Here is an 18601-nt window from a genome sequence, read left to right as displayed (position 1 = left end):
TGTTCAAATAGGAGCTGCAGTCACCTGAAAGCAAGAGGTTAAAAAAGGTACTAATAGAAACAAAAATAATACACTGAATATTTTAACAACTGGACTAAAACTGTACAAAAGAAAAACTGCCAAAGATCCAATCAAAACCCACAATATGCATAAACATCAACATGAACAAAACCTTGAAGTTTAACAGTCCAAGGCTGCTTTGGAAGAGCAGATGTGCTGTGTAGAACCAGGGCTCAAACAGACACAAGGTGAAATCTGTGCTCTTTAATTAACTGCATTCTCCCATCACTTCAGTGAAATGAACTCCACTTGCTCCTTGAGTGGCAGTGTGTTTGTGTATTAATACCTCAGCAATGTGGAAAGCTGCTGTGCCTGTGAGGGTCTTGGGTTCTCTGATGCACTCTCTGGGCTGTGCTCTCAAAAACTGAAGCCAGTCAGAGAATTATGAAGGACCAATGACCAAGACTACCCTTCCTGCCCCAAATGCACAGCTGAAGGCAAAAGCAGCCCTTTCAGAGAGTTATGTTATCACCCAGGGGTGAGCACAAACACACCCCAGCAGTCACACAGAAAGAGCAGCAGAAGCACCTCCCCTCTTCCTGAGCCTGGAACTAACCCTTGTCCCTCTGCAGTCTCAAACTGACCCAATTCCAGAGTCCTGGAAAACAATGCATTCCACTCCTCCACTGAGACTGGGCAGAGACTATTAATAGAAGTTAAGAGCACACACAAAGATACTTTCCCATCAGAAGCCAACAGCTGCACAGGAGAACAAGCGTGGCTCAGACTCCAGAGTTTCTTGTATCTGAGACTCTTCCCCTGCTTAAAACCCACACACCCAGAGGGCACACACCATGTCAACTCAAAACTGGACACAAAACTCAGGTGTCAGCTACTCCACGTGCCCAGTGTTCAAATCTGCTTTGCAATTCCCAGACAGAATATCACAAGCACTCCCTGAACTGATACTGAGCATGGCTCACACAGGGAGAAAGCATCTTCTGAGAACTGCTAAAATAACCAGTGTCATCTTGACCTGACCAAAAGAGCTCAGTTCTTCAAGCCAACTCTATTTTCCACTGCAGAGAATCATTTTCTAGCTGAAGTACCAAAAAGACAGTGAAGTAGAATTAGGAATGTTAAATTAAGAATTTGTAGCTTTCAACTGCTTCATATTTAAGATGCTTACCCAACACACAGAAAAATTAAAACCTCTAGTGAGCAACTTTGAGGGCTTAATATCAATTCAACTTGCACTTCCATTACAGTTAACATTCCATATTTTCTACATTTCTAAGGCACTGAATGCTATCCTTGCATGTATTTTAAGATCCACACTAAATATCTGAAATTTGAAAGAAGAGGCATATAATTTCCAGTACTCACCACAACTCACTATTTAATAAACACTTGTTAAGAAGTGAGATGAGAGAAAAATGCATCAGCCTGCAGACAAATATAGCACCACACAAGTGTGCCAGTTCAGATCATTTATGACACCAGAGTTTAACATTCATTCATTACTCCTGACTAAAGGCTATTTAACAATGCTCTAGAAGAGGACAATGACACCACTGATGTGATCCTATGATGTGGCTTTATGTTCTTACTACTCTCACATGTTGCTATGGGCCATCTGTGGCAAAATACAGCATTGTATCATCATCAAAAACCAGCCTTTTTTGTTTCAACATAATTGTTTATATGCCCTTGACTCTGGAAAGAATGTTCATTGTTGAGCCTTAATATACAAACCAGAGCTGAGCTGTCTTCAAATTAACATTCTCCACCTCATTAATGGATATTTAGGTAGAGAAGAACTAAGGATGGTTAGTCCCATCTCATGCCCTTTCAAAATACACACTTAAGTGACACTTAGCTTATACCCTGATAAGCAGAAAGAGTTGGGGTTGCATTTATAATCCACAGAACCTCCCAATTTCCTTACACAGTAGAGGTTAATATCACTGCTATCAAGATTTTGGAATGATCTTAGTCTTATCAATAGGTCTACTTCTCAGGAGGAGTGTTTTGTAGCAGTTGGTTATCATATAGATTTACAGGTTTAAACACTAGCATGTCTAGAAATAGCTCAACTCAGGCCCACAGGGTCATCACCAGATGGCCTCTGATGAGGACTTCAAAAAAAGTAGCAAACATCCCTATCCACAACTCAAGACAGAAGAAATTAAAAGCATGGAACATCTTGTTCAAGAAAGTCCAGCAGACAGAGTTGACAACAGAATCACAATTTCCTGTCTTTGTAATGGTCATGGTTTGAATTTCTTAAATTTGCAGCAATGGCAAAGGCAAAACATTTCAGGATCCTATCAAGGCTTTGAACATGCACAGCTTTTTAGTATTATTTAAATTGTTATGATTTGGTACATGCAGCAACTGAAATATGATGAGTTTTTCTACTAAGTTTCAGCTCACTCATCCCTTCTGGTCTCATTAAGCCACTAACAAGTAAAAAGCTACTCCTTGGTGCCTTCTGTTGCCATACACAAAGAGCTGCTTCCCGAGAGGCAAAACCTCTGCTCCACCGTGGAGCTCAGTGTACCCCTGACAGACCATCCCAGCTCAGTGCAGGCTCTGCCCCACGCTGAGGTGAGCTACATTTGTACCTTGCTATTTACAAACACTCAAACGTGCTTCATCTGGCTGCAGCTTTCCTTGCATGTCCTAGGGTCACAAAGAACAATGAAAGAAGTCACAGACTTCTGCATGACAGAAAGGCCCACACAGACACAAAAAGGCACAGAAATCAGTTCCCTGTGATATAGGGATGCAGAAACAGCAGAAAAATATGTGCAGCATGTTATTGCCCAATACTGAACCATTCAGAGTATGTCCTCCTTGGTATTCCACTCTAGAGCAGCCAATCTGCAGATTATTCCTCTCTTAAGTTTCTTGCACTTTCATTTCTTACAAAAATTTTGCTTTGACTGTACTGCAATAATTCAGTAACAGTTACTACTGTTTTTTAACAATCTTAAAAACAGTTACTGTTTTTTAACAATCAACACCTGAAAAAACCCAGAACACACAATTGCAAGAGATCAAGCCACAGATTGATGTAATTTTGAGTTTATGTCAGTAATGATACCTCTTACATATCAATGCCAGCTGCTAGGAAGCTAAAAAAGGTTCAGACAGCTCTGAAAGAATGCAGCATGCGAACCCCTGACAAAGCTGTGTCAGAATACATCCCATTCACCCAAAGCAGAGATTTCCATCCCAGTTTGCTTCTGTCATTTTGTAAACGCATCGTCAAGTGACAGTATCACAGTGGGCACACTGATGTTCCTGTTAGGCCTGGAATTAAGACTCAGCTCATCTCTAAGTGCTTGCTCTGAAGGAAAATGCATGCTAGAAACCATCCCAGCTCTATGAGGAGAGATATTTCCATACTTACTGGTGCTACTATTTTGCCCGTCTGTCCGACCTGCATGTCATTAGGAACAAAGCCAGCATCAACAGCTGCACGGGAAGCTCCAACTAGTTGAAAGAAAATATTTTCAATGTTTTCTTTTAAAATATTTGCGAATTTATATCACCATAAAAGCCCATGTATTTTACTGAAGAGTCCCACACTCTAAGGGCACATTTTTAAAAACTTCCCTCTTAAAAGCTCTTATGGTAATCCCTCTCTATACCACTAGCTAAAAACTTCCAAATACTAAGTGCTAATGCACTTCATAAGCAACAGGAAATCCCTACTCCCAGCACCAAAGGGCCATATATTTAAACCAAGGATTTCAATCTGGCATATTTCCATGATTTTTTTCTTGTTGCTTTGTCAAAAGAAGATTTTCCCATAAATGCCTTCCCAAAATGTTCCTTCAAGTCTGAATGTAACATATGTGCTATCTTGTATCGCTGTGAATCTCAAAAGTCAGGCATGGTAAAGAAAAATATCACAGTAAACTCAAAAATGCCATATGGACATTTAGTTAGCAAAACCACCACTTTAAAAACGAAGGCAATCTTGTGAATGCTAAAATTAATGCAATGAAAACATTAGAGCAAACAGTTTCTCCTTCTTTCCCAACCTTTACAGAAAATACTGAAACACTGTATATAGCTGATTTTCTCCTGTTAATACAAAAGCACAGCAAAAGGACCGAGCCACTCAAACGACAACAAAGTGAGTGGGATTCTCTATAGAAGCACTAGAAAAGGATGTATGCAGAAAGTATCAGCTCTTCAAAATGAGCTATGACTACTTCACTTTTTGTTTGCAAGCTTCTGTTCTGAAGATTTGAGAAGCACAGGAAATATTATAGGTTAGTATTTTGCTTCATACACAGACATTAAAGTATAGTTGATAAAACTTTATCTATTACTAAACTAAGAGCATTTTAACCATTTGACAGAGATATGAAAATAAAAGACTTAAGATGAATTCTGGTTTGAATGTGACCTGTTTAAATATAATAAACAGGGTTAAAAAAAAAGGAGGAAAACAACTTTACCTGCAGCATTCAACTGATCCGCAAGTTCATACAACAACTTAAAATTTTCACCACTCTTCAAGCCCCTCCCTTAAAAGTTAAGAACAAAAGAAGATCAAGAAAGAAGAACATGTTTTTTTAAGATTTTTTTTTTGGCCTATATAAACTTTTTGTATGAGTATTAGCATTTGCAAAGACTCAAATATATGGCTGCACAGGGTATTTCTGGATACATCACTAACCAGTATTTAATATTTGGAGATTTACCTTTTGTCTTTGCCATTAATATTTCATATCTATAAACCAATACCACTCTGTCTTGTTTACTTCCTGCACACAGCACCATCAAGGTCATTCTCCAAAACCAGGGAAACATTTTTTTAAACTAATTTGTGCTCCCTCTGCTGGCTTCAGGAACAAAACACTTTAGTGGGATTAGTAAGAAATCATTTTAGCTGTAGGCATATAGTAAAAATCACAGTCCATCGCTTGATACCTCAGGAGCAGAATACAGTCAATACAGGTTTTAAAATCATTAAGGTCATTACATCATAATGTTCAGACTGACTGAAATGATCAGCAGTAATTTTGAAACATGATAAATTTTGATACATGAAAAAACTTGATCAATTTCCATCTAAAAAACAATTCATATTGCTAAAATCTTCAAGAGGCTTACCAAATATGAAAATGTTCTTTTCTTCAAAGCCTCCCAGCATATGCTAAACTCATGTGTTACCTCTTTACAAAATATACATGTTGGGTGCTTCCCCAGCAGCCCCCATGGAATATTTGGGAATTACATCATAATTTCTTTTTTTTCCTAATGTATCCCATTACAGACATGATTTACCAAGAGGTCCCATTACTGCAATGCAACATCAGTCAGGTTCTCTGTGATCACTCACCCCCTGACACAACCACTTTGGCACTGGTGAGCTCCGGCCGGTCGCTCTTCGTCAGCTTCTGCTCAATCCACTCCGAGATACCGACGGGCGGTGGGGGGGTCACTGCATTCACCACATGAGCCAAACCCCCACAAGGAAAAGGACAAAGCGTGTGTTTTCAAGCTGAAACCTGAGCTCAAGCTCAATTCAGAGTTTGTTCTAGAAGTGACTCTGCCGCGAGCTTTTGCTGAGTCTCAGCAGTTGCTCCTGGCACTGAGGAACGAGCCTCGTTCACCGGCTGTGTCAGGGAACCTACAGTGCAAACTGCACCACAAGGAATTCTGCTCTACAGGTGCCACACACTGATACCAACCCAGCACAACAAGTGTGAGCTTTACTATGACAGGCAGACAAGTCAATCAGGCAGCACGCCAACAGTGCAATGCACTAATTCAGGAACGTTTGACTTCTGCCACCCACAAACGTCAGGAAATACAGGATGGCTCAGAAGCAGGGACTAAGCCACAAAACAAAAAGGCCCAGAGTGAAAAACAGCAGAGGTCACCAAAATTGAACAGGTTACCCAGAGTAGTTGTGAAGTCTCCATCTGTGGACATTCTCAAAGCCTGAATGGACACAGTCCTGGGCAACCTGCTCCATGGGGCTGGACTAGATGATCTCTAGAGATCCCTTCCAACCTCAACTACTTTGTCATTCTGTGACTGGATTTCTCAATTATCCGAGCTACACTGGCTTCATTAAATTGTACATTGAACTGATATAGTTAAAACTGACCTAAAACTCTGTACTCTCAAATCAATTTAAACTGCCACTAATTTAGCTTGATGATGTAATGACCTATCTCAATTGCAATATGATTAAACCAGAACTGCGGAGAGCCAAACACTTCTATTTTTGCTCAGTCTTGTTTTGAAAACCAATCTGGTTATTCAAACAGCTGTAACTTGTCCTTCCTTAAAGTTTCAAGACTGCAGTGGCAGACGTTTAGGCAGCGAGTGGAACAAGCACAGATTTCAGCACAGACTCTCCATTTCTGGTCAAAGAAAAGGAAGTAACTGTGCAGATAATCTCTATCTTCTCTTACCAGACATCACTAAAAAGTGCAAGCACCTGTAATTAAAAATATATAGCTAACATTATGGCAATCTGTTTGTTTTGGCAAATACTTCTACAAAACATCACCAGGTAGTGAGCAAAACTAACTCTAAAACAAAACAACAGCATCCCAGAAGAAATACTCACACTTTTCTACACTGGCATTACCACCACTCGCTGGTGCAGCCTCAAATGAAGTTCCCCGTACAGTAAACACTTTGACTGCTTCTTCACACTGCACAGTGCAAATAATATTTCCTAAAAAAGGGACATTAAAAATTTAAAGATTATCAGATATATTGTGCTTTAAAAAAAACCCAAAATTAATATCAAAACCACATTAGCAGTTCTACTAGAATATGCAACATCCACCAAGGTACTTCCCAAAAATGCAGTTTTAGATAACTAAAACTTAGCACTTAATAGAGATTACAAATACTTCCATTTATGTTTTAACCCCATGTTTCTAAAGTATGAATACAAATCCTCTATTTTTAAAGGATACAAAGCATTCAAATCACCTCTTATTAATGAGATTTTAAATTTCAGAAGGGATTAAAAAAACAACTTTGAAAATGCCATTCTTACACATAAAGAATGTCTATAATTCAAAGTAGATCTTTTATCCTGTTGCATGAATTCATCAGAACTGAAGACAATGAGACCTCCCCCAAGTATCTGCGGGACTGTGTTTCTCTCTATAATATAATACAATACTTCACACTGGAAGCTGCAGGGAATGCTAAAAGAAAAAATGCTGCAACATTCATAAACATTCAACTATTCACAAACAAAGTCATCTTGAAACTGTGAGTTACTGGAAAGTAACTTAAAGTGCAGCACTAAACCACTTTCCAGTACCATAACTCAAAATGTAATACCCTGCTGGTACATGTGGTACAATCTTTACAGTAAAATTAAGAAACACAAGCTAATGAGCCAGTATCTAAAATAAAACACAGTGTGAGCCAAGCATTAGAGAAACAAGACTGAAAAAATAATTACAAATTAAGGTAATTAAATATTAGAAATAATTCATTCAATGTCTTCATAATTAGAAAAAATAACCCTGTGGTAACTTAAATCAGAACTAATGCTAGTCCTATTAAATAAAGCTGGACAATTAACCTGATGTCTTATGCTTTCCAGAACCTGATAAGAAAGGCATAAACAAACACAGCACATGGAAAGGATGGGACCAAATTCTGTTCCTTAAGGTGACAGACATGGGTTTGGCATGCTTCTACCAAAGCCCTTGGAATTACTTGCTTTCTCACACTGGGAGCATTGTGTCCATCCCCAGGCTTCATTTTTTATGAATCACAGCAATTGCGATTGTAAAGGGAAAATTCCTATCATATTCCAAGGTTTTAACATGAGGATCATGTAGAAAAATTAGCACTACTGGATCCTTCATTGGACAAATACCACACAGCTTTTGTGATTACCCACCTGCATAGATAGTTCTCACAAAAGTATCTGGGGACTTAATTTCAATAATGTCAGAAACAGGGGCAACATCAAGCTTGCCAGCCACTCTGGGAATAAGATTCTAGAAATTAGAGATGAAAAGTTAGCAAAGTAAGCTAACTAAAATGTACACGGTCAGTAAAAGAACACTGCTGGTCTGATTTCATATAATACTGTCTCTAAGACATATAGAACTAAGATTTTTTGAAGGGCTACTCATGTAGCTTTAGCAGCCAAATAAAACCCCATTACTGTAATAACATTAGACATTTTATGAGACTTACTGTAAGTAAACCCGTAATTCAATATCCTAAATTAGGAGACTTATTTGCTTGAAATATTCTAAAACTGAATATAGATGCCACTTGCTCAGAAAATTGACAGTTATGGATTGTTGAGCTCTTGGCACTTCAAGGGAAAAAAATGGTGCTTTTGGAGGTTAGATGCCAGAAATTATAGGAAAAAAACCCTGCACTCTTCCCTCCAAAGCAAAAAAAAAAAAAAAAAAAAAATTAATATTAAAGTATATATTCTCTTGCTCCAAAATTTACTCTAGAAAATTACTTAGCACTTTTAGGAGTGGGAAGAAGAATAAAAAGAGCAGCAGAAATTATGAAGAAATCAATGATAAGATGATTATTTGCTTTTTGTCTGCCTCCTAATCTGGTACAAGAAAAAAAGGCCCAGGTCTGAAATCTTCACTCACATGAAGCACTCAAAAATGGCAGTGTAAGCTTTAAAGCAAAAGCCATTAACTCCTGCTATGACACTGCAGTTAAAAAAAAAAAAAGAAAAAAAATTAAAACCTAAGGCTTAATTTCTCTTAGCAAAAACACAAGCATATGGATTGCTATTGATTGGAAGTGAAAGCAGGCAGATGGAAGGCCGATATCATTACTCGTCCTACATCGGCAGATTTCTGAAGGATCCTTTTTCTCTAATTTACTGCACCACACTGCTGCCCAGATTCTTAGTGCTGAGGCTCTCCATGTACTTATAAACACATTCAAAAAAAAAAGTTTTGAAAAATTGTATTTTCATTAAAAACCATCCTGGCTGGAACTTAGATCTGCATTATTTATATAAAAGTTTACAGACCTTTCAATGTACATGACTTATATCAAAGATACAAATCCCACTCCAAAAAAAAGTTTGCTTCCAATAGGTTTGCACACTCTCATTTCAATATGCAAATAACAGATTTTTCATCCCAATTTGCTGTGCTTTTCCTTACAATTTTCATGCTTTCAGATCACTTAATCTGGTTTGCCTTATTGCACATTTTGCCTTGTGTCCATAGGATTGTCTGGTTACCACAGAATATTTCTTCTACACTATTTTTTTTCACATCAGCTCATAAAAGAAGTAAAGAAGTCAAACATGAATCATGAAATCTAACTAATGACCTCTTAAGCAAACTAGAGTAAAATAGTTTGCAAATGCAGAACAGTCCATGGCTGATCTCTCTTAGTCCTTTGATTCACACTCTTATATACAGCAGCGTCTGTCTCTTTTCTACAAGAACTTTTTGATGCTCTTTGATCCACTCACCTTCCCAAAGGCAGATGCTCCGGCACAAATGTGGGTGTAGTTAAATTTTTTATGAGTTTCCACAATCAAGGGAGTCAGCTCCTCTGAGAATAAAAATACATTGCTCAGAATTTACAACCATCTTATTTTCAATCACAAACCCAAATACACAAATGAATTTCTTTTGTCAATAGGTAAGAACAACTCTCACCTGCTAGAAATCCCTTGTACACATCATGCTGAGCCACGAGAACTTTTGCAACACCCTGCACTTTGCTGAGTTCCGACGCTACCTGTGATTACAAGTGAATTATTATTAGTTTGTGTTTTAACAGGCACCACAAACATATAACAAACGAGTCCCCACGGCAAATAGCTCATAGCCTATAGATTCATAAAACCAGAACCAAAAGTACCTGAATTTCAAAATCAGAACAGACCTGAACAGAATAAAATGCTGGTCTTCTGATCCACAGCATAGCTCCTTATGGAATAATGAAAATGAATTTGTGAATAAGAGAACTACGGAGCAAATCAACCTCAGGAAACCTTGCCTCCTGCATGCAGGGCTCCACAGCAATCCCAGCATTTCTTACAGCAGCAAACAACAGCCACACTTGAGGATTATTGCTCAGTATTCCAATACAATCACCAAGAAACAAATCCTACTTTAAGTTCAGTCAGTATCTACCATACAAATAAATACAAATGTACACTGCTGTTGTGATTTTTGTCCAAATTCTAGGAGCAACCCTTTGTTTTCATCTGACTTTTTGCCCACTGAAGCAATGTGTATTTTCAATTTATATTTATGCATTTTTTTTGTTTGAATTGGCACAAGTGAAGTTTAAATGATAAAAGGGTTACTACAGATCAGAGAGAAGAGGACTGACAGCGAGGTCTGGAGACCACATGCATGGTCCAGAAACAGGGTAGTTTTACTGAGTTTGATGAGTATCAGTTTACCCTCAAAAATTAACCAAAGGAAATAAAGAAAAAAATCCCTAGTAGCTGCTGCAGAATATCTGTTTGAGTCACTGGTTCTTAAATAAAAATCTCTAAACTTTCATTTTTTATAAAATACTTTTTCCCACCCTAACACACAGACTTCATATATTTAGCACTAAAACAAGCGAACAAAACATTCACAATCATTTTTCTCCTATGCAAGTGCATAGAATAAGGAAAATTAAAGACACACGTCAGGCAATTATGTCTTTTTTTCTTTTTAATTTTCTTGATTTAGATAAGTATTTGTTTCATCTCCACCTCAAACACCTGAATAACTACTGAGGTTTCTCCACCTATTTGTCAATAAGCTGGTCTAAGTATGAGATACTACATATTGCTTTCAAAATAACAGTGCATAAACAGTATGTAAATATTAGGCATAGTTTTTTGTACTTCTACTGCTCACACAATACCAAGCCATGCTGGAATAAAAGTGCCACTAATGTACTAATGTACTAACTATCCTGTCTCTAGAATTGGCACATCAAAATTACACTAAAAATGCACAGCTAATGTACAAGGAACTTTTTGCATACGTGAGCTGTGTGATAAAGTCAAGAAGCACTAATTTCTGAATTTCAGGTTGCAAACACTCTCTCCACAACTAGTGATTGGTTAGTAACGGCAACTTGCTCAAAAGCCCAATTTAGCACTGTTGTTTCACTTCTGCTGGTTAAACAAGCAAAAGCTTCTTTCTGAATTCTTACCACTGCAATATTTGTCATTTAAACTTTACGGAGATATATCCTGTTTTAAAAGTTAATTGTCCTTTAGTCTCATAAAAATTTGCTTGCTCAAGCATGTAACAACCATTATTGATACCGTCCCCTGTGAAATGAAATCTATATCCGTATTTTCTCTTTAGAAGAGAAGCAGTTCCAAGTGCAGGACTTTTCTGGCAGATTAGCAACTCCTGGCACGGTTTCTCCTGACTACAGATTATTTTTCAGGCTGCCCGAGACGCTGCCAAGTGTTGTTTCACTGCATTCTTTATTTCATTGGTATGAAAATAGCATTTCCTACCTTGTCACAGCTGGTTCCAGCCACCAGACACGAGACCTCCCCTCCCAAGCGCTTTGCCGCGGTGATGGTGTTGAGGGTGATGGGTGTAAGGGACTCATTGTTGTGCTCTGCCACCACCAAGGTGCTCTGGAACCTCCGGAGCACCGACGCCTGCAAAGCAAGGGAGACACACACACCAGTGGGAAACTTAGCATTGAAATAAAAACCTGCTCCTCTGGGCATCCAAGGCATTACAGAAATTCATCACTTATACGAGTCGTAAAACACTGCTAGGCTCATTCTAGATAATTTTTATTAAGTAAAGAGAATACATAGGGTGATACAAAAGGAAAAGACGAACCCCATTTGACTTCAGCTTGTCTGTAACATGTTGTGCTTAAACTGAAACTCCACAGGAAAATACTGAACAAAATTAGGAAAAACATTTTAACTCATTACATTCAAGCTCAGTTGCTCAGCTTAACCAAGTACCTTAAAGATTGAGGATTAGACAAGGAAATCAACAGTTGCAAATAAATATTTACTTGGTTTTCTAGGGTGGTTCTCTGGCAGTGTTTTGTTATAAGTTTTAAACAAAATCTAGCTACAGAACCCACTTTTATATTTAGAAGCAAAATTCCATGCAGTGGCTGAATGAAAATTAAGCAGCAGCAGCTGACAGCCTGAAAACACACTAGGAGAAATCTTTACAAGCATCAAGTTCACTTTTCCCTCTTTTCCTTCAAAATATTTGAGCACTTACTCTACCACCACAATTTAATGGTCTTTAAATAACAATTTTGACCAATTCACCATCCATATGAAAACCTGAACTTCTAAAGCAAAAATGAAAGAACCAAAAAAGAAAAAAAGGAAAAAATCTGCCATAAAACCAAACCAAAATATTCTAAATTCTGGGACCTTCCTCTCTAATATTCAAGGTGTATGTGTGAAAAGTGTTATTCCTCCAAGACTAATACTAAGGTAGGGAAAACATTTTGGATGGGAACAGGAATATTGTCCCTCAAGTGTTTGTTTACCCTACATAAAGCCCAACTCATGGAAAACCAAGTAAATTTATCAGTATAACCAAGGAACAAATACTAACACAACGCTGAAGACACACAGCCAAACACTACTTTTTAAAATTTATATTCCAACCCCATCTCCCCTCATGCCAAACACGCACTTGCCTGCAACTTCAAATAAAAAAGCTTTCAGAAACTATGAGAGGCTAGAATTTGCATCTGGACTTCAACCCCACAAAGCCTACCAACGTACTGAATTTCAAACACAGAAAGCAAATCCCAAGGACTTCCTGAAGCTAATCACAGTGCACAAATAAAAAAGATAAGTTTTTGCAGAATCTGGATCATAATTTGTCCTTTTGATTAAAACAATAAGGATTCTTGTAGAAGTGCTCTGCATTTAATCTCTTATGCTTAAGGTTAAGCATAATGCTTATGCTTGCTGATATTAAATATTCTAAGCTCCCTTGAAAACAATTGCCAGTAACAAAATATTTACTGCCACTATAGAACATTGATGCTGTATTTTTGATTATGCTTCACACATCATCTGCAATAAAAGTTATGAAATTTTAGTCACCATTTGAAGAATAAATCCATGCCTTTGTAGCAAAAAGCCCACTCTCCAATGATTTACAGTTGTGTCATGGGGTAAAATGGACCATACTCCTGGAAAATCCTCAAGTTTTCAAATTTCCAAAGGGAGACACATGCATTTTAAACACACACTTATTTCTGCCTATTATGTCTTTTCCCTGAATAAGCACTGCACCAGCACCATCATTCTGTTAAACTATTCTAGAATAAACTGGTAATTTTATAAAAATATTTAAATAATTGGTTTTTAACCAAAAATAATACAAAGAATAGAAGTTGCTTAAGCAGACCGGCTATTACAGCATTAATCAGGTATTATTTCTAAACCAATAATCCCACATTTTATATTTGTAGGAATATGCACAATATGCACACCAGAAGGTCACTTCATGGATGACATTTCTGGACACAAAGACAAGACCAGATTCAAAATAAATTTAAAGTCACATTATATATTATGGGTAAAAATCCGGAAGACAAACGAGATTTCTATGTGAGTCTGAATTTTATATACTAGGACACATTAAATAATTTTCTCTATAAACAAAACCAAACTAAACTGACTTTTGTTTGTTATAATAAAGGAAAACCAGAGGGTCATTCATCCAGTCATATGATCCTGAAACTAAGAAGCTGCAATGAGTCAATGATAGGACAGGTAGTTGTTCTGATGAAGTTACTGTCCAGCTGCACGTGTGGGAGAACAGCCCATCACTTCACTGACATCATTTCTGCTCTTGGGCAGGATGTCTACTCAGGAAGCCTAAATAAAATAGGAAGGTGGAGAATAAACCTAACTAGCTAGCAGCAAGGAAAGAAAGCACAAGAAATAAGACACATAGATCAATCAAACTGTTGAAAACAATGCCTTAAGAAGGAACAGCACTCAGTGCTCGTGCCGTGGAAGGTTCCTGGTGAAAACCAAGCTCTGGAAAATGAGGCTACCCACGGAAATCACCTCTAGATAAACATCCCACCAACTTGGGCACCTGAGTAGCTTCTGCAGCATGACAGCAGGTAATGACATCCCAGCAACAGGGAGATAGAACTGGGAAGTTTCTTTTCCTCAGGTTTAGGTACAAATCACAGCTACACACTTTATGTTTCCTCTACAGCAGAAACATCTGCACTTCCTCTCTGGTGGAAACTCTGGATAGTGACTCAGTTTACACCAAAATTTACATTTGTGAATGAAAACCATCCAGAATTTCCAATTTCCCTTTCCCTCCCCAGTACTTACTGTAGAGCAAACTTGACCTCTAACTTCCAGATGTTTAAACGTTGCTAAGATTAACTCAGATGTGCAGTATTGATCAATTAAGCCACTTGCAAAACAGCCACAGATTCACTGCACCGATTGTCTCAAGTTTCTTCAAGGCACTGTTTTGCTCCCCACTGAGGAACCCATCAATATTTTCCAACCAGAGTACAAAAAATGTAAGTACAATATCTGGATTTCCAGACTGCAGACAAAATACCAGATATTGGTCACTGCTACTGTCACAGTGTAACATCAGCAATCTGGGCACATCCAGTACACATGCACAGGTGAAGCCAACACCACACACATCCAAGCACCCACTGAATGTGCACAGGTGATCTGCTCTTCACACAAAGCCACTGCAAACTGAGCATCTGTTGGTCTTTCAGCACACAGACAGGTCACCTGAACAGCACACATGCCCAGCACTTCTAACATACAGATGTGCTGCTTGTATGCTAAAAAACAGCTGCATCAAGAGCTGGAAGAACCCAGAGGGAAGTGTCGTAAATCTCTGCTTGCTGTTTGGTGAGATTGGTGTGCAGCACCCGAGGCCTCTGCTGGCAACAGTGGTGGCTAACTGCCTGCAGCCTGCTCCAAGGACACTCATCAGTAACACCGGAATTAGGAAATCAGCTCCAACTAAAACGTGTGGCAGGCACAGCAACACAAGATGAGTCAGCCAAAAAGTTGTTCCAAGAAATGCCAAAGATGCAGCAGGTGAATTCTACAAATTCTACAAAGGCCCATGCTCCAAATATGCATCAATAAGAAACAGGGTGCTAGAAACTTCACATGGGAAAATGAAGGTTGTCTCTCTTTAGAAGAGACACTGGAAGTTACAGGACCAAAACCAACACAGACATTCACAAGGCAGAGCACCAAACAACTGGGCCTAAAAGGTATCTCCAGAGCTGATTTTCTTAGCTGTAAAAGCAAACTGGCCAGAACCTAAAAATTTAAAACTGCTTATTAGGAATTCTGGATCTCATGGAGAACCATTAACACAGGGCAAATTTCCCAAGAAAGAACTCCAGAAACTAGGAATTGGGGTATTACTAAAGATAAAGGCTACATTCCTGAACAACAAAGCAATGCCTAATTCTAGCAAGACACAGTCTTGTAGCTGTAAAAGCTTAACTAAATAAATCTGGTAAACTCAGAGAGAGAAGGGAACTCAAGCATATACTTCTAGAACCTCTCTAAAGACCTGGCTACAAAAGAGGTCTAAAAGACAGCTCTATAACTCCAGGAAACATTGACTAGAAAAACAACACTAAAGACACCTGAATTAAAAAGGAGCTATAACTGCAGCAAAGAACAATGATAAAAAAATAAAACCACTTTGCAAAAAGGATTTGGCAATCATATTAAAGATTTAATATTACAAAGGGATTGAAGCTGCAAGAGAAAGATGAAATACACAATAAACTTTTCCAAATACACCCCTTGCAAACAGATGATACAAATCATCAAAGCTATTTTGAAATACAACACTGAGTATATTTCAACACAGGGAAGCCCCTAAATCACTTATTCCCACCTCTGCACCAAGTTTTTGTGCACTTGCAGTCTCATTCCTCCTCAGTACTCCCATCTTTAAGTTGTACAAATGTTCAACTTTCCTTCCTGCTCATACTTCACAGGTTTCTCTCATCTTCCTTTTCTCTAGACTCCACTCACTCTTGAGCTGGGTCAGCAGGGCTAAACTTTGCACTTTTACAAAAGTGCAACAAAAACAAACTGTGAGTTTGTTTCACTTCTGTCACAGACTACATTGTTACACATACACTGAAGAGGCACACAGTGTTTTACTGGCTTCATTTTATAAAGTTACTAGTTTAGATGTGTATGGCTGAAAATCAAGCAGCTGAACTCGTAAGCCCAGGCCACAGAACTGAATTGTGCAGTGAGCATGTGAGTAAAGAACTATTTACATAGCAGTACCATATGATTCAGAGATCATCAAGACCTTTGCTCTACAAAGCCTGCAGCCTAACAACAACTGAGACATGCCCATGATTACAACAGTAAGAATTTTCTGATTAATTCAGTCATGTCTGACCTGGTCTACCTTTACTCATCTTTTAAGAGATTTTTATCACCTAACACCATTTAATATATGCATAACTACTATTTTAGAGCTGTACTGAACTGTAGTATGTGTAAAAGGCTTGAAGAGCTCAAAAAGAGACTTGCAAGAATTAAAGTTGTTTAAAAGGGCTATTTATACACAATTCTAGTGGAGGGGGTACCTCCTAGTGCACAGTCAGAGACTGAACAGATATTCGGGGACATGTCATCAATCATCTACTCCAATTAACCTTGAGTTCACCTAGACCTTGGAAACACAGCCACGATGACACACCGAGCAGCAAATGGCCTTCAAAAGCCCAGCGCTCCTCCCAGCTGAGCAATATGAAGGTCAAACTGGAGAAGCAACAGGTGCTTTGCATTAGCTTCATCCACAAGTTGTGATAATTAAGGCAATCACATTTCTGCACAGGTGTGACTGAGAAACGGTGGATTAACCTGCAATACGGCAGAAAGCCTCTCTTTGAGCCACTAATATTCTTCTAGTATTCTTAAGAGTTTACAGTAACAAACTTTAGAAGTTTTCTCCACCTGTTGCTCAGCTTGTCCTGCTCAAGGGTGGATGCCAGCGAGCACTCACAGAAGTTCAGGACTTCCCTGACACCTACGTTAGCTTTCCACACGGGACAGCAGCCCTCAACTCCTGCCTGCCGGGACCGCTGGAAAGGCCTTCCGGAACACCCTTCCTCCGCTCGGAAACTTTATTTTTAACAGACGGAGTGCGAGGGGAGTCCAGCCGAGAAGTCCGAGCCCGGCGGCGCGGGGCGCTCGCCTCTCAGACCCCCCTCGACCACCGCTGCCGGGCGGGAGGAGCTCGGCCCGCGCCCGGTCCCGCGTCCCCTTCGCCCCGCTGGGCAGGGTCGGCCCGGCCGGGGCGGCGGGAAGGCCCCGCTCGGTGCGCACCGCGCGGCCCGAGGCGCGGCCCGGGGCTCGCCCCGCACTCACCGCCCGCCGCAGCCGCTGCGCCCGCCACCGCCCGCAACATGGTTCCGCCGGCCCGCACCGCGCCGCTCTCGCGAGAGCACGGCCGGCCCCGCCCCGCCGCTCCATTGGACCGAGCGCCGGGCCAATGCGCGGCAGCGGCGGCGCGGGCGGAAGGAGCGGAGCGCGCGGAGCGGCCGCGGTACGGCCCGCGGAGCGCGCTGAGCCCCGCGCCGCCGCTGTCCTGCCCCGCTCCGCCCGGCTGTCTCTCCGAGCCGCCCGCTGACACCCGCACCGCCGACTGCGTTCCCCCGCACCGCTGCCTGTGTCCCCCGGCACCGCCCGCTGTCCCCTCGCACAGCCGGCTGGCCCCTGCGCCGCTCCCCCGGTACAGCCGGCTCTGTCCTGCGGCCCGGCTGGCGGTATCCGCCCGCCCCGCACGATCCGGGCCGTACCGGAGGGCAAGAGCGAAGTTGCCGCTGCCGCAGGGGGCCCGTCCAGCTCCCGCGGAGCACCTCGAGGGGAGCGGATCCCTTCCAGCCCAAACTCACCTGGTACCAGCGCCGGGCGCCTTTGCGCGGTTCCCCTGCACTGCTTCCGCTAAGGGTTACAGCCTTGAAAGAGAAGAAAACACCAGAGAGCAGAGTTATGCCTTCAGATGCCGGTGCTCCTTGCCAGATCCTATGCTAAGCCAATGAAATGTGCCTTGCGAAGAGAAAGAAGTCTTAATTTACGGCTGTGGAGCCGACAGCCGCCTGGGAGACTCCGGCCCCCGCCTGTGGCTGCCCGTGCGCTGCCAGATCCCCTCCGGCCGCGCTCCCCGCACCATGAGGCGCAGCAAGAGCAGGAGAGAATGTAGGGACGGAGTGCGTGGCACGCTGGAAAGGCCAGATGTCACCTGCTTCCCAAATGTCGCGCCCCACCAGCTGTCCAAACCGCACCTAAACTTCAAAGACCAGTCAGGTACCACAAGCCCTGGATGGCATCCTCTCACCGCGACAGATTTCTGGCTGCCTCATCCACACCCCTGTGCTTGGCCCCAAGCAACATTAGGCAATAGCTCATGAGCTCTGAATAATTTATAGATCTATTTTATTATTATTCTGATTTCCCAGAACCAAGGCAAGAGATCTTGTGCTTGTCCCTTACATGGCACCAGGGTGCTCCAGGGACCAAACTGAGACTTGCTGTTTTTCCACACATCTGTACTTTTTTCTGGGTGGTAAG

General features: G+C 40.8%; 1 protein-coding gene across 1 annotated transcript in view; it reads right to left on the bottom strand.

The window, feature by feature from the left end:
• The window catches only part of ETFA (electron transfer flavoprotein subunit alpha), a 29309-nt gene extending 11871 nt beyond the window's left edge, over window positions 1–17438 (bottom strand). Inside the window, 10 exon segments of the mRNA XM_038147663.1 lie at window positions 3419–3501; window positions 4479–4547; window positions 5366–5467; window positions 6608–6718; window positions 7913–8012; window positions 9482–9564; window positions 9672–9753; window positions 11495–11644; window positions 17399–17419; window positions 17421–17438. Of these exon segments, the coding sequence (XP_038003591.1) occupies window positions 3419–3501; window positions 4479–4547; window positions 5366–5467; window positions 6608–6718; window positions 7913–8012; window positions 9482–9564; window positions 9672–9753; window positions 11495–11644; window positions 17399–17419; window positions 17421–17438 (819 nt within the window).
• Window positions 17439–18601: the final 1163 nt, after the last annotated feature.

The sequence above is a fragment of the Motacilla alba genome, chromosome 10 (genome assembly GCF_015832195.1).
Source record: "Motacilla alba alba isolate MOTALB_02 chromosome 10, Motacilla_alba_V1.0_pri, whole genome shotgun sequence".
NCBI lineage: Eukaryota > Metazoa > Chordata > Aves > Passeriformes > Motacillidae > Motacilla > Motacilla alba.
The sequence above is the reverse complement of the archived record's forward strand: the minus strand, read 5'-3'. Positions and strand labels throughout refer to the sequence as shown.